Below are 16,273 nucleotides of genomic sequence, written 5' to 3' on the forward strand. Positions count from 1 at the left end.
ATTCTAGTCTCTCAGCCTACAGTCAGCCACATGCAATTTTTCTATTCCAGGTGTCTGTGGTGAGATCAGACGATTCAAAACTTTCCCCAGATGATTTGCAGCGAGTGCTTTTTGATGTCCAGGAGATGCGAGATGAGCAAATTAGCATGGATGCAAAATTGGACAATATGAGGAAGTAAAGTCACTGCAAAATCCCTTTTAACTAATACATGCTTTAAGTGTGTTTTGTTTTTGATTTTTTTGTGTCCTGATTTATTTGTAATAGAGACTTTGAGACACTAACAATGACTGCATCTTTACCAAGTCTGAAATTAGTTTCCTTTATTAATGAGGGTTGTTTTCTGTACTTAGGATTCCACTTGGCTTACAGGGGCTGACTTTCAGAGAAAATGTACTTGGAGTTACTCTTTGAAAATCTGTAGTGATAGGTGGCTAAAAATTATGTCCTTTGTGAAGGAACAGTGTGTTTTAAGCCTGTAAAATATATTAGACATTTTCCTGTTTTAATTATATTCTGAAGTGTATTTCTCCTATTTGACCAGCAGGTGGTGTTCTTTGCTGTAAAGCTGTTTATAGGGAACTGAATGTTCTTTTATTTTAACATAAGCAGGAAGCAAACAGCAGTATACCTTTAAAACTTGTTGACTGGGCTTTGATTGGCCTGGAGTTTGAAATTACCCAGCAGTTGTTACTGTCTGTTGCTTCTGTTTCTGCCCAGGAGGAGAGAGAGCTTTTTGCTGAAGCTTTGTTTAAAAAACAAAAAACAGTTACATTTGATAACTGGTGAACAGCTATATATGGCCGATCTCCCTCAGTACTTTCTAGGAAGTATGCAAATGTTTAGTTTTCTAATTGATCCATTTTTCAGTTACTTGTTAAGTGTTTGCTATTAGCCCCCCCCCCCCCCCCCTCTTTTTTTTTTTCTTTTTGTCCACTTCCAAGTTCTGAGAATAAACACAGTTGTTTGTTCACCCTGCTTGTCTGGACTGATAATGAATCCTGGTGGTTTTGTGTGTTGGGTGTGTGATTGCTTTCTGAGAACTGTGGGACCACAAAGGAGTGTGGCGCCAGTAACCTAGAAATCACTGGGGATAATTTGAGAGCGGGTGACTCGCACAGAGATGGTTGTGACCCAGTCGGTGGAAGGAGGGTGCTAGAATAGAGCAAAAGTGTCAGGTGCAATTGGCCCTGAGCTGTGTTGGGGTTAGACCCTCTAAGTGGCCACGGGGCCTCAGGTAGGTGGCTAGGTGTTTCGTGACATCCCTGTATCACTATTTTGCAGCTGCATAGTATGCAAGTCAGCAAGTAGGGGTTTAAAATGTTAATCCCCATGCACACTTCAAACAGTTCAGCCATTTTGTCTTCAGTGAGAGGGGAGGACAATTTTCAGAGGAGGACTTTATTCTGTTTAGCTCACATCTTTAACAGTAGCAACTCATGATGAGTTGCATTCAGATACACTTGGTATTTACCTGTCCCCAAAGGGTTTACAGTCTTTCAGTACCTGAAGCAATAGAGAGCTATGTGACAAGCCCAAGATTTTATTTATTTATTTATTTAGTTGCATTTGTATCCCACATTTTCCCACCTATTTGCGGGCTCAGTGTGGCTTACAATACATTGTAAATGATGGAAATACAGTTTCTTACATTACATTACGATTATGGGTTACATTGTGAATAGATAAAGGAAGACAGGGTCAGATCAGTTGCCTTTGGGGCGTGGAAACTAAAGGATATGGTGTAGGGGAATTACTATGCTGATCGAATAATAGCAAGTGAGCGATGGGGTAGACAGTTTTTATCTGTGGGTAGATATTGAATGGGAGAGTACGGGGACGTGGATTACGTGGGGTAATATCTTGGGGCATTGTTGTGATGTATATGGGATTTATATGTTTTGCTCCTTGCGGTATGTTTTGTCAAAGAGATAGGTCTTCAATTGTTTGCGGAAGTCTGTCAACTCGTAGACCGCTCTCAGGCCGCGTGGTAGTGCGTTCCAGAGTTGCGTGCTCCTGTAGGAGAAGGTTGAAGCATGTAGTCCTTTATACTTTATGCCTTTGCACTTAGGGAAGTGGAGGTTGAGGAAAGTTCTAGATGATTTGAGCATTAGCAGGGTTTGAGCCAGGTTTCCCTGGTTATTAGGCAGGTTAGTACTAGGTTGTTACTTCTGAATGAACACTTGCCGACTCCCCAGAAATGACTTTGCTAGTTGTCTGCAGTATCAAGAGTAGTTGTTTTTCTCCCAATATCCAAACTTGATTTACTAGCAAGACTCCTGAGACACTGTGTCGAGTCTTCAAACATATACGAGTATGACAACTACAAATAAAGATTTAGTTTTATAACATTTTCATCTTCCATGGTTTGACTGTTCCCCACTCCTTTTGTTCTTCCACTAGCAACAGATCACACTCTGTCAGTTCGATTCATGGCAAATTTTCTTAACTGTTCACTGCTTTGCATAAATGAAATGGGTTAATTCTTTATCAGTGAACCAGTTTAACAGTTCTTTTTAATTTGGTTTCTTACAAATAGAGAAAATAAAGCACTGTGGAAAGAGGTGTCTTCTCTGAGGCGGAAGCACAGCCAGCAGCAGAAACTGCTGTCCAAGGTATGAATTGTAAATTTAAGTGTTTATTTCCAGTGATGTTACAGATTGGGGGGGAGGGGGTGGTTATTCAGCTTCCAAAAACATCTGCATTTGCTGGTGTTTGCTTGTACAGGTAGCATTCCTGGGTGTATCTTTCAGTTAAATCAAATTTTATTTTTTATTTTTGTTACATTTGTACCCTGCGCTTTCCCACTCATGGCAGGCTCAATGCGGCTTATATGGGGCAATGGAGGGTTAAGTGACTTGCCCAGAGTCACAAGGAGCTGCCTGTGCCTGAAGTGGGAATCGAACTCAGTTCCTCAGTTCCCCAGGACCAAAGTCCACCACCCTAACCACTAGGCCACTCCTCCACTGTTGTTACTATTTGAGATTCTACATGGAATGTTGCTATTCCACTAGCAACATTCCATGTAGAAGTCGGCCCTTGCAGATCACCAATGTGGCCGCGCAGGCTTCTGTGAGTCTGACGTCCTGCACATACGTGCAGGACGTCAGACTCACAGAAACAGAAGCCTGCGCAGCCTTCTACATGTAATGTTATGTTGCTAGTGGAATAGCAACATTCCATGTAGAATCTCCAATAGTATCTGTTTTATTTTTGTTACATTTGTACCCTGCGCTTTCCCACTCATGGCAGGCTCAATGCGGCTTACGTGGAGCAATGGAGGGTTCAGTTACTTGCCCAGAGTCACAAGGAGCTGCCTGTGCCTGCAGTGGGAATTGAACCCAGTTCCCCAGGACCAAATTCCACCACCCTAACCACTAGGCCACTCCACTCATACATACATTTGTGTGGATGAGGAGCCATCTTTGCAGAGAGCATAAAAATTGCATGGAAAATCTAAAGCAGGCAAGGAGAAAGATGAGTACTAAGGGAAGTGGAAGGAGGGGTTCAGTTGTTGTCCAATGAACACTTTTTAAAAAAAGTAACATTGATAGTGCTCTATAACTTTTGTATCAGCCATAATGTATAATCAGAAACCCACAGTCTGACATAGCATTCATATAGCAAAGGTACAACAGAAGAACCAAAAAGACCCTCGATGTCCACTCCAATAAACATTGTCTAGTTTCTATTTCTGTGTCACCTTCGCTGTGTGGTGTGTACATTCATATTCTAGTCAGGTCATTATTTGTCTTATTTACTACAATTGTAACCCACCTATACTTATGCAGGGGTACAACAAGAACGCAAATAACTATAAAACATTCATCAAACAAAATGCAGCACATAACAGCAAAGTATTTTATTTATATATCCTCAGTCCTATACATAGGTAAATCTGGCAACTCATATTAGCTTTCAGTGAGAGTAAAATAGAGATGAGGGGTTAAAATCTCTTTTTGTTTGTTTGTTTGTTAACATAGTACATGACGGCAGATAAAGACCTTTACGGTCCATCCAGTCTGCCCTAAACTCATTACATTACATATTTCTTTAGGAAAAGTTTGACTAGCTGTTAGGATTTTGAGAGATTAATAGTTGTAGTAGTCCTAATATGATGATGAGTCCATAGTGCCGGTGGTTATATTCCCAGTTCTTTATTGATGTGTTTGACTTAGATCAAATGGATTAGTTTGATTCTCTTAGGGGAGAAGGAAGCACCCACTTCCCTCTTAAAGTAAGAGAGGACCACGAGATTTACTCTAGAACCATACATTTTTTAAATAAGGATATTGATTCCCTTTGGGGCAGTGGAGTAGCCAGACAGCCAATTTGGGTTAGGCCTGAGCCCAAAGTGGATGGACACAAAACTTTTCTCTGCCCCGCCTTATTCCCACCTCAAAATATTAATTTTACTTTAGCTCTGTCAGTAGAAAACTTTTTCTGAAGGTGGCCAGAACTCCCTTTTACCAAGTTTGGCAGGCAGCAGCATAGTCTGTAAGCCACTAATACTGGCATCAAACGTATGCTTAATTGTTGGTTGCTCAAAGATGCTGTCGCCGACTGCAGAGTTTGTTAGAAGAGTTCTCACCGTCTTTGGAGAAGACCCTCAACTGGGGATCCCCACAGCAAGGGTCAGAACCAATGTTAGACATGCTAGGGCCCAGGTCAGAAAATAAAAAAAAAAGGAGGGCCCCCATCCCCGATTCTCCTCTCCTTCCTGCCTCTTCTCTGATTCCCCCACCTTTCTTTACTATCGTGCCGACAGACCCTCACCAAATTCAGAGCAAGGGATCATAAAATTAGAAATTAAAAATATTTAGACAAAAAAACAGAAATGTGTTTTCTTTTCTACGGAACAAAATACAAAGACATCGCTATGCGCATTTCCCAAAGTTAATATATTCCATTTAAAGTATTCAAAATAAAATGCTTTTTTCTCCCTTTGTTTTCTGGACACTTTATTTTTCGATCATGTTGGTTCCAGTTTTCCTTTTCTGCTTTCCTGTCTGGCTGCTAATTCTCTTTCAAATGGCTGCTGACCATTTATCTTTTCTCCTCTCTCCTGTCTGTTTCCTCACTACACCTGCCTCTGACACATTGATCATTCCTTTTTAGCTCTTTCCTTTTTTTTTTTTTTTTTTTTCTTTTTTCTTTTCTGCCTGTCAACTCAAATTTCATCCTTTCTCACCCTTCTCCTCCTTTTTACTTTTCAGCTAACTATCAAATTTCCATCTTCTCTCACCTACTAGCTGTCCCATTCCCCATCTCACTCCTTCCTCAGCCCTCTATTCCCATTACCATATTTCTGCCCTCTGTAAACACTATCCTCCACCTGGACTAAAGGAAAGGAAATTAACAGGTATGATTAAATTTCACCTTTTTAGTATCAGGCTAGCTAGCAATTTGCTCTCGGCAGTATGATGTACTGACTGGGCAATGTCTTCATGGGGCAGTTTTCCTGTGGAAACACAGTAGAAAAACGTTTTCACAGTGCACAGCCTATACCTCTACTCCCGTCTCGTAGCCCCCGTCCCCCAGTTCTTCCCATCCATCATCCAGGAGGTGACTTTTTGATTTCTAAATTAATCTGAAGCTAAGAGCAACATTATATTTCAAAATTATTTTTAGTTAAAGATTTCATAGCAATTCTAGGGAATTTCTAGCTAGTCATACTTCTAATATTTCTCCACAGTAATTGCCTTTAATATCCTTTGTACGTTATGCAGATTTGAAAAGTAGACTATACCTGTAAAGTTGTTAATATACTTTTTTTGGTGTGTGTTTGTCTCTCCTTAGATTCTTCAATTCATATTAAGCTTGGTACGGGGAAACTATGTTGTAGGTGCAAAGAGAAAAAGGTAAATTTAATAATCATGATTTTCAAACATTAAAGCTTTTCAGGGGGTAATATAGGACACCAAAAACTACCACTGTACATCGTGGAAAGGAGAGAGATTTTCATCTAAATATTACCTTTTCAAAATCAATGACTCCTGTTTCCATCTGCTATGAAGTTCTAGGAAACGTGGTTGGCTAACTCCTGTCTCATAGCTAGTTAGACAAATGAGATGCATAAATATAAACAAATAAAAATATATAGAAGTTCACAAGAAAAGGCAGCAAATTGGGGTAGCTGATAAATTGAGCTTTTTCTGCTTCCCAATACAAAATGACATTCTCTTTGTGTTTTCTATTAAAAGACTGATCATCTTTCTGTTTAATGTAAGAAGACCTTAGGAAACTGGAAGACTGGGAATCCAAATGGCAGATGAAATTTAGTGTGGACAAATGCAAAGTGATGCAGATCGGGAAGAATAATCCTAATCATAGTTATCTGATGCTAGGGTCCACTTTATTTTATTTATTTATTTATTTATTTATTTGCATTTGTATCCCACATTTTCCCACCTATTTGCGGGCTCAGTGTGGCTTACAATACATTGTAAAAATGGAAGTGCAGTTGGTTGCAGTACAATTATGGGTTACATTGTGAAGAATTTTTTAGGTATAACTTGTCTGGAATGTTTTTACGTTTGGGGAGCGTGCCAGGTGCCCTTGACCTGGATTGGCCACTGTCGGTGACAGGATGCTGGGCTAGATGGACCTTTGGTCTTTCCCAGTATGGCACTACTTATGTACTTATGTACTTATGTACTTATATAAGACAGAGTAAGTTCAAGATATTCTTAGGAGTCAGCATTCAAGAAAAAAACCAATGTTTCATTGTAGACAATACGATGAAATCTTTTGCCCAGCGTGTGGTGGCAGCCAAAAAAGGAAATAGTATTCTAGACATTTATTAAGAAAGGGATACAAAATAAGACCAAGAATATTATAATGCCTCTCTATTGGACCATGGTGCAGCCTCACCTTGAGTATTGCATTCAGTTCTGGTAACCGTATCTCAAAAAAGATATAGCAAAATTAGAAACGACTCAAAGAAGAGCGACCAAAATGATAAAGTGGATGGAACTCCTCCCATATGAGGAAAGACTAAAGAGGTTAGGGCTCTTCAGCTTGGAAAAGAGACAGATGAGGGGAAATATGATTGAGGTCTATAAAATCCTAAGTAATGTAGAACAAGTAAAAGTGAATCATGTTTCTTTACTTTTATTTGATGTACTGCCTTTACAATAATAGGTCGAAGCAATTAAAAGGAAAAAATGCAATAAAAGGAGGAAAGGAAATACAGTACTAAGACAGGAAAGAAAAACAGTCAAACATTAGGCCAGGCAAAACACACACCCTCAGGAATGACTTTAAAAGCTATCATTCAACTCTTCACTCCCGCATGGCTATTGGGATGAGCTGTCAGCAGACAAACGCCAGTTGAAAGAAATGGCTCTTAAGTAGAGTTCCGATCTGAGGGTTTGGGGGTAAGTCGTTCCAAAGCTTAGAGGCTACAAAATAAAAGGCAGAATCTGTGTGGATTCATACTTAAGAACATAAGAGTAGCCATACTGGGTCAGACCAATGGTCCATCTATCCCAGTATCCTGTTTTCCAAACAGTGGCCAAGCCAGGTCACAAGTACCTGGCAGAAACCCAAATCGTGGCAACACTCCATACTACAAATCCCAGGGCAAGCAGTTTCTACCCATGTCTGTCTCAATTTCAGACTTTTCAGGAATTTGTCCAAATCTTTTTTAAACCCAGATACACTGACTTCGGTTACCATATCATCTGGCAAAGAGTTCCAGAGCTTAACTACTTTTTGAGTGAAAAATACTTCCTTCTATTTGTTTTAAAATTATTTCCATGCAATTTCATTGCGTGTCCCCTGCTCTTTGTACTATTTGAATAAATGAAAAATCAATTCACTTTTACCTGTTCTACACCACTGAAGATTTTGTAGACCTCAGTCATATTTCCCCTCAGCCATCTCTTTTCCAAGCTGAAGAGCCCTAACCTCTTTAGCCTTTCCTCATACGAGAGGAGTTCCATCCTGTTTATCATTTTGGTCACTCTTCTTTGAACCTTTTCTGATTCTGCTGTGTGTCTTTGGAGATATGGCAACCAGGACTGAACGCAGTACCCAAGGTGTGGACACACCATGGAGCAATACAAAGGCATTATAGTATTTTTGGTCTTATTCGTCATCCCTCTCCTAATAATTCCTAACATCCTGTTTGCTTTTTTTGGCTGCCGCCCCACACTGAGCAGAAGATTTCAGCCTATTATGTACAACACCCCCCAGATCTTTTTCTTGAGCACTAACCCCCAAGATGAACCCTAGTATCAGGTAACTATGGTTCGGATTATTCGTTCCAATGTGCATCACCTTGTATTTGTCCATACATCTGCCATTTGGATGCCCAGTCTTCCAATTTCCTAAGGTCTTCCTGCAATGTTTCGCAATCCGCACGTGTTTGAATAACCTTGAATAGTTTTGTATCATCTGTAAATTTAATCACCTCACTCATTCCAATTTCCATATCATTTATAAATATGTGAAATAGCACCAGTCCCAGTACAGATCCTGTGGCACTCCACCCTGTGTTTACCAGGGAGGCTTTTTTTCCTGGTTTAAGACCATCTTACTTTCTCTGGAGTGGATATATCAATGGCCTATTGGGTAGTGTCTTGCTGCTTGTCAACAAACTGGTTTATGGACAGGTTGGGTAGAAATTGATCATAATTCTGACACCTCATGGAACCTTGAACAGGTCAAATCTTTTTTTTCATATTGTACCTTATTCCCTAACCTTACCGGACCCTTATTTCAATCTATATTTGTTTACCCCTACCGGACTTGGCGTTTGCTTTTACGGTATTTTGTAAGCCACATTGAGCCTGCTAGTGGGTGGGAAAATGTGGGATACAAATGTTATAAATACATTTTTTGTTTTGGAATTGTGCCTTTTTAGATGTTTCATCAAGTAGCAAGCGACTAGTGCCATTATTTATTTATTTAGATTTTGCTCACACCTTTTTCAGTAGTAGCTCAAGGTGAGTTACATTCAGGTACTCTGGATATTTCTCTGTCCCAGGAGGGCTCACAATCTAAGTTTGTACCTGAGGCAATGGAGGGTTAAGTGACTTGCCCAAGATCACAAGGAGCAGCGGTGGGATTTGAACCGGCCACCTCTGGATTGCAAGACTGGTGCTGTAACCACTAGGCCACTCCTCCATTACCATCTCTGCCCCTCTGTAATTAAATATAGTATTGAGTGTATGGGTGTGGTGGTTTTTTCCTCTGCGTTTTGATGAGTGACTACTTTTGCTTCTGATGTTTGCTTAGTAGCTGTAAAGTGCCATCAGGTGTAGTAAACTGTACACGTTGAACCTATCTGACAAAACCTGATTTTGCTCAGTTTCCTAATCTCTCTATATAAAACGCACCTCCAACGTTCTATGAAGCCTCTTTTAGCCAAAAGTGAAGGGGGTGAGATCGCATTGTGTCTGCCCCGCCCACGCGTCAAACGTGATGACGTCGAGGGCGGAGCAATGACACTCAACCAATCGCATCGCTCGGCAGCGAAGCGTCAGGGAAGGAGGCAGCACTCTCGACGTCTAGCCTTCCCTTCGCTGTGTTCCGCCTTCTTAAGGATGACGTCAAAAGAAGGCGGAACACAGCGAAGGGAAACCTAGACGTCGGGAGCGCCGCCTCCTTCCCTGACGCTTCGCTGCCGGAACCGCCACGGAGGTAAATTTTAAAAGAAGAAAAAAAAAACAAAAACGGATGCATGGATGCGAAGGGGGGGAGGAGAAGAGGGCGGGCCAGGCTGGGACATGGGAGAGAGAGGAGCATGGATGCGAGGGGGGTCATGGAAGGGAGAGAGGGGACTTGCTGGAAAAGGATGAATGGAGGCGGCAGGGGACAGAGGAGCATGGATTGCAGGGCAGGCCTCAGGCAGAGAGGGGAAATGCTGCATAGGGATGAATGGAGGGGGCAGGTGACAGAGTAACATGGATGGCCATGGATTGGGACGGCAGGGCTCAGGGAAAGGGGAATTGCTGGATAGGGATGCATGGAGGGGACAGATGGGCATGGATGGATATGGATTGCAGGGCAGGCCTCAGGCACAGAGGGGAAATGCTGGAAAGGGATGAATGGAGGGGGCAGGGGACAGAGTAACATGGATGGCCATGGATTGGGAGGGCAGGGCTCAGGGAAAGGGGAATTGCTGGATAGGGATGAATGAAGGGGACAGATGGGCATGGATGGATATGGATTGCAGGGCAGGCCTCAGGCAGAGAGGGGAAATGCTGGAAAGGGATGAATGGAGGGGGCAGGGGACAGAGGAGCATGGATTGCAGGGCAGGCCTCAGGCAGAGAGGGGAAATGCTGGATAGGGATGAATGGAGGGGGTAGGTGACAGAGTAACATGGATGGCCATGGATTGGGACGGCAGGGCTCAGGGAAAGGGAAATTGCTGGATACGGATGAATGGAGGGGACACATGGGCATGGATGGATATGGATTGCAGGGCAGGCCTCAGGCACAGAGGGGAAATGCTGGAAATGGATGAATGGAGGGGGCAGGGGACAGAGTAACATGGATGGCCATGGATTGGGAGGGCAGGGCTCAGGGAAAGGGGAATTGCTGGATAGGGATGAATGAAGGGGACAGATGGCCATGGATGGATATGGATTGCAGGACAGGCCTCAGGCAGAGAGGGGAAATGCTGGAAAGGGATGAATGCAGGGGGCAGGGGACAGAGGAGCATGGATTGCAGGGCAGGCCTCAGGCAGAGAGGGGAAATGCTGGATAGGGATGAATGGAGGGAGCAGGTGACAGAGTAACATGGATGGCCATGGATTGGGACGGCAGGGCTCAGGGAAAGGGGAATTGCTGGATAGGGATGAATGGAGGGGACAGATGGGCATGGATGGATATGGATTGCAGGGCAGGCCTCAGGCAAAGAGGGAAAATGCTGGAAAGGGATGAATGGAGGGGGCAGGGGACAGAGGAGCATGGATGGCCACACACACACACTCTCTATCACACTGTGTCTCACATACACACTTGCACACACTCTCATTCTCACACACACACTCTCTCACAAACACACTCACACCCAGACTCACTCTCTCTCTCACACACTCACACTTTCACTCTGACTCTCAAACAGTCACTCTCACATACACTCTCCCAAACATACACACTCCGAGGAAAACCTTGCTAGCGCCCGTTTCATTTGTCTCAGAAACGGGCCTTTTTTACTAGTCTATATATATTTCTGCTCCCTTAGGTGTATTTTTGCTTATTGCCACCCTGTGCACACAGAGTACCTGGGCTTGCTGTTGTCTTGAATTATTTTACAGGAAAGTTTTTTTTTTTAAAGCTACTGCTCGGCTGCAGTCTGTTCATGAACTCACTTTGCACAACATTCATTTCTTTGTTTCCAGACCACTAACACTAGATGTGTCAGATGCTAGTCCTGCAAAATACAGCTGCCAGTATTTGCGCACACCAGTGGATGGTGGAGAAATGGTAAGTTCCTGTCTTAATACTCTTAATTATCAAATGCTTGCAGGGCAAGTGTTTAGACATGCTGGGGCAGAAAAGGAGGGGGACCCCCAATCCCCTTTCCCCTTCCTTGACTTCCCTACCCATCGTTACTACCACATATAAAGCAGCCTTAAATGACTCCTTGACACACAAAACACAGACAGACCTTCACCAAATACAGAACAAGGGATCACAGATTAGAAATATGTACACCAAAACAGAACTGAAGACGTTAAACTTGGCAAGTACTGCCATACTGGAGAAATAAAAATGGATATTTCTCTTTCCCAGGAGGGCTCACAATCTAAGTTTGTACCCGGGGCAATGGAGGGTTAAGTGATTTGTCCAAGATCACAAGGAGCAGCAGTGGGATTTGAACCGGCCACCTCTGGATTTCAAGACTGGTGCACTAACCACTAGGCCAGTCCTCCACTCCACTAAGGGGGGGAGGACTTAGACCCCCCCCCCCCGGCCCAAATTAACATCTCCCTTGCTGTGGCTGTTGAGGCTCCTCAAGCCTCACCAGCTGATGACCACCTTCTTCCCCTCCTCAGGTCCAGTGACCAGAACTCTCCGAGCTCTGTAGCTCCTGCGCCTGAAACCCTCTGCCTAGAAAAAAGACATTTTAAAGATAGACCGGGAAGATGAAGGAGAGCCGGACAGGAGTGGAGAAATAGTACTTAAGTATTGCCATACTGGGAAAGACCAAAGGTCCATCGAGCCCAGCAACCTGTTTCCAACAGTGGCCAATCCAGGTTACAAGTACCTGGCAGTATCCCAAAAAAGTACAAAATATTCTATACTGCTTATCCCAGAAATAGAGGATTTCCCCCAAGTCCATTTAATAACGGTCTATGGACTTTTCCTTTAGGAAGCCGTCCAAACCTTTTTTTTAAACTCTGCTAAGCTAACCGCCTTTACCACATTCTCTGGCAACGAATTCCAGAGAAGACATATTGGCCCACAGGGGCCCCCTGGAACTGTGGGGCCCAGGGCAGCTGCCCTGTTTGCCAACACCAGCCCTGAATTCTTGTAATTGCATATTTTAGCACTCATACTAGAAAGGTATGCAGAATATATTTCAGTATTATGTGGAACTGTTTTTATGTCTTCCCTGTAGATACGGCTTGTGGAAGATGATGAAGGTGGTGTAGTCATTAAGGATATCACCAATGCTTCAGAGGCCTTTTCTCCGACTAAGTCAGACAAGGCTTCTCGGTGAGGAATGCATTTTTCATACTATAATCTTTCAGTGCAGTATGTGTATCAGAGAATTGTTCTTTAAAGAATTACTCAAAAGTCGGGGAACAAAGGGGAGGGCAGATAAATTGGAGAGCAAAGTACTGAAATGCTAGAGATGTAGGAAAAAATCCTACAGTTAAAACAGTGGGGATGAAAATCAGAGGGCCTGGGATCTGCATGCTAGAAATGTAGGAAAAAATCCTACAGTTAAAACAGTGGGGATGAAAATCAGAGGGCCTGGGATCTGCATGCCAGGGGTGAGTATGATCTAGACAACCATCTATTCTAGGAAATAAACAGAATTTTTGTACCATAGACCCCCACATACCTTAAGATCAATCCTGCAACCTCTTGATCCCAACAGATCAATTGTAGGGCATTAAGACTGAATCCCAACCAAGCCAAAGGTGGTTAGCCTATGGTTCTAAACTCCTTCTGTTTAAGACTGTGGCTTTGGATGCTGTCATTACGTCAGATGGTGTCATAGAGCTAACAGTAATTTCTTCCCTGTATTCCACAGGGAAGATGATGGTACGCGGGCCCCAGCTGCAAGTGAAGTTTCTCAGACTGTAGTGATGGAGCATCCCATACCTGGCTACCCAGTTGAAGTACCTGACTCTTCTCTGAAGCCCAGTGGAGCAGAAAGCGATGTGTTAGAACTGCACCCTGTGCCAGTGAATGATGCAGATGACCCAGCATCTGTCATTGATGCCATTTTGAATGAAAACAGTTCCACAAATTACAGTGATACTATTCTTGACAGGTAAAACTCATATTTATTGCCTGATGAGTCTAGTGTGTTTTGTCTCTTTCCCTGCAGAAAATGACATAGAAATATCCAAACTGACTATTTCTCTATAAGGCTAGTGCAGCTGGGATTCTAGCCAGTTTTTCTCTGTCTCCATCATGTGGTACAGGTGTCTGGACAGAGCTGATGCAGCATTGGGGGGGGGGGGGGGGGAGGAGAATGAGGAGCAGGCAGGCAAGAGGGTTCAATCCTCTACTTTTCCAGTGTGCCTAGGTTGTGTCCAAAGGTAATTTTAGGGCACTCATCCAATAGGGCAGATTTCCCGTGTCCTGCGGGGTCCATATTGTTACTGTAGGTTGGACTGTAGTACAGTGCCCCAGGAACCTGATCAGAAAGAGCAATAACAGCAGTTTGTCAGTTCAGGAACGTGGGATTATTGTATTGTCTGCTTCTTGGGGTAGGGATAGACAAAGCATTAAAAATTTTTATTAAAATAAGAAACTTCCTTGAAATAGCTAGCTGGGAACTTGAGCAGAGGTAGGCAGAACCTCCTGTTCCTCCATGTTGGGTATGACTGAGATGGGAAAGAGGTGAGCTAATTTTAAGACTAAGACCTGGCGGCTGTCGTGTGTGTGTGTGTGTGTAATCTGTGAGTTGGAGGAGGATGCCAATGGTGACCTTAATGCTGCCACAGCAGAAATTAGCTGTGAATCAGCTCCCTAGAATGCGATGGTTACTGCTTTGTGGATAGGAAAAGGCTTTTGTTGAAGGCAGGCTACATGGTGGCTTGTTAGAGCCAGCCTAATTTTTTTTCTTCACCGCATAAATGCCGACTCCACCCCCAGACCTCCCACAAATGAGCAGCAGTATCTGGGTGAGTGCCACTGAATATCCACAGTTAGCCCTGGACAAGCCAGAAGTCCTTTGAATATCAAACCTTAGATTTGATTCCACACTTTAAAAAAAAATGCCCAAGACAATTTACAGCTTGGCTTGTTCACATTGCACTTGACTGTCATATGATGTCTTGCAGAGATACCTCTGAGCAGTTACATTTGTTCCTGTGGTATCTTGGTCTGTGTGTTGAACTTTTCTAAATTTGATCTGTTTTCTCTCTTTGAGGGAAGAGATTCAAGATTTTCTGAACTGTATTGATACAAGCCTTGAAGAATTGCAGGCAATGCTGTTCAGGAAGAAGTCTGGTTCTGACTTTATCGAAGTAGGTCTTTTATTTTCTCATTGGGGGTTATGCACAACAAAATGCAGGCAAGATACTAGAGAGTAAACTGGATGCATTTATAATTATCTATAGAGAGAAGTTTAGGGATGATTCTGCTGTTTAAAAGTATATATAGTGTCTGACCTTTTAGAATTCAGCAAAGATAAAATGCTTGTTTGCAAGTGTACTGAATCAGTGCTAGTTAATAATTAAGAGTGTTCTTGTAAGACACATGGGTCAGATCTGGGGAGTGACTTTTATTTTATTATTTTTTTAAGTTTATTTTTTATTTTAATATAACAGTTATACAAAACAATGATCATTGCCACCTATATACATTTCTCTATACTCAGCTAATTCAACATTTGGTTTCATATTAACATAACTAAACTTCCCCTATGGAGTCTACCCCTCCCCCTTCCCTTCCCCCTCCATGTAGCATTCCTACAATAACTCATTTCTTACATTTTCATGGGAGTGGCTTTTATAAGAGATGAATGGGATGACATTTTTTTTTCTTCTGTTTATTGCATTTTTATCTCTAAGGGTCATTCTCTGTCAATTCAACCAAGATTTGGAAACCTCCCCACCTCACCATTTCAGAAATTGATGATAATCTACCAGAATGGAGACCAATATATAAGATGAAAAACTGCAAACTTTCAGACTTCTAGCTTCAGCGGTTTTCAAGATATCAGCTTTTTTGGGTTTTTTTTTAATCCAACAGGAGGTTGGCATAGTTCGGCCATCTGAAAGTTTGGGCACCTTTTAGGTCTTAATAATCTTCAATTAAGTGTTTTACAGCTATGAAATTTAACCACTTGTTCAACCATTTTGAGCTGGGTTTCTGAGATACTGTCAAAATGTAGCAAACCACTGTGCCAAAGATATTAAAGGAAAAGCTTTCATATTTTATCTTTTAGTAGTACTGGTTAAAATGAGTAATATGTGTTAATTTCCTACAGCTGGAAGCTATAGTTTTTTTATATGCCTCACTGAAAATTGTCATACTCTGTGAGTCCACTTCGGAGGCAATTTTCATCATGAGGGACAGGTAGTACAAAAATGAGCTTTACAGCATTAGAAAGTGCAAGAAAAATCCTTTCATTTGATGCCCGATTTGTTTTGCTTCTCCCAAACTATCCATAACGAAGATAAAGACAAAACTTCTAAATTAGAACATAAGATTAGCCATACTGGGTCAGACCAATGGTGCATCTAGCCCAGTGTCCTGTTTTCCAAACAGTGGCCAAGCCAGGTCACAAGTACCTGGCAGAAACCAAAATCGTGGCAACACTCCATACTACAAATCCCAGGGCAAGCAGTAGCTTCCCATGCCTGTCTCAATAGCAGACTATGGACTTTCCCTCCAGGAATTTGTCCAAACCTTTTTTAAACCCAGATACGCTAACCACTGTTACCATATCCTCTGGCAAAGAGTTCCAGAGCTTAACTATTCGTCGAGTGAAAAAATATTTCCAAGTATTTCCATGTAACTTCCTTGAGTGTCCCCTAGTCTTTGCACTTGTACTAAACCACTCAGGATTTTGTAGACCTCAGTCATCATATCTCCCCTTATCCTTCTCTTTTGTAAGCTGAAGAGCCCTGA

At 42.5% G+C, this 16,273-nt stretch overlaps 1 protein-coding gene across 1 annotated transcript in view; it reads left to right on the forward strand.

Annotated features, from left to right (window-relative positions):
• Positions 1-16,273, forward strand: part of LOC115474338 (heat shock factor protein 3-like) — a 38,066-nt gene that overhangs the window by 7,990 nt on the left and 13,803 nt on the right. Inside the window, exons 4-10 of the mRNA XM_030209782.1 lie at positions 51-175; positions 2,538-2,613; positions 5,798-5,859; positions 11,353-11,437; positions 12,576-12,673; positions 13,218-13,460; positions 14,568-14,664. Coding sequence (XP_030065642.1) covers positions 51-175; positions 2,538-2,613; positions 5,798-5,859; positions 11,353-11,437; positions 12,576-12,673; positions 13,218-13,460; positions 14,568-14,664 — 786 coding nt within the window. The remainder of the gene's footprint in view (positions 1-50; positions 176-2,537; positions 2,614-5,797; positions 5,860-11,352; positions 11,438-12,575; positions 12,674-13,217; positions 13,461-14,567; positions 14,665-16,273) is intronic.

The sequence above is a fragment of the Microcaecilia unicolor genome, chromosome 7 (genome assembly GCF_901765095.1).
Source record: "Microcaecilia unicolor chromosome 7, aMicUni1.1, whole genome shotgun sequence".
NCBI classification, from domain to species: Eukaryota; Metazoa; Chordata; class Amphibia; order Gymnophiona; family Siphonopidae; genus Microcaecilia; species Microcaecilia unicolor.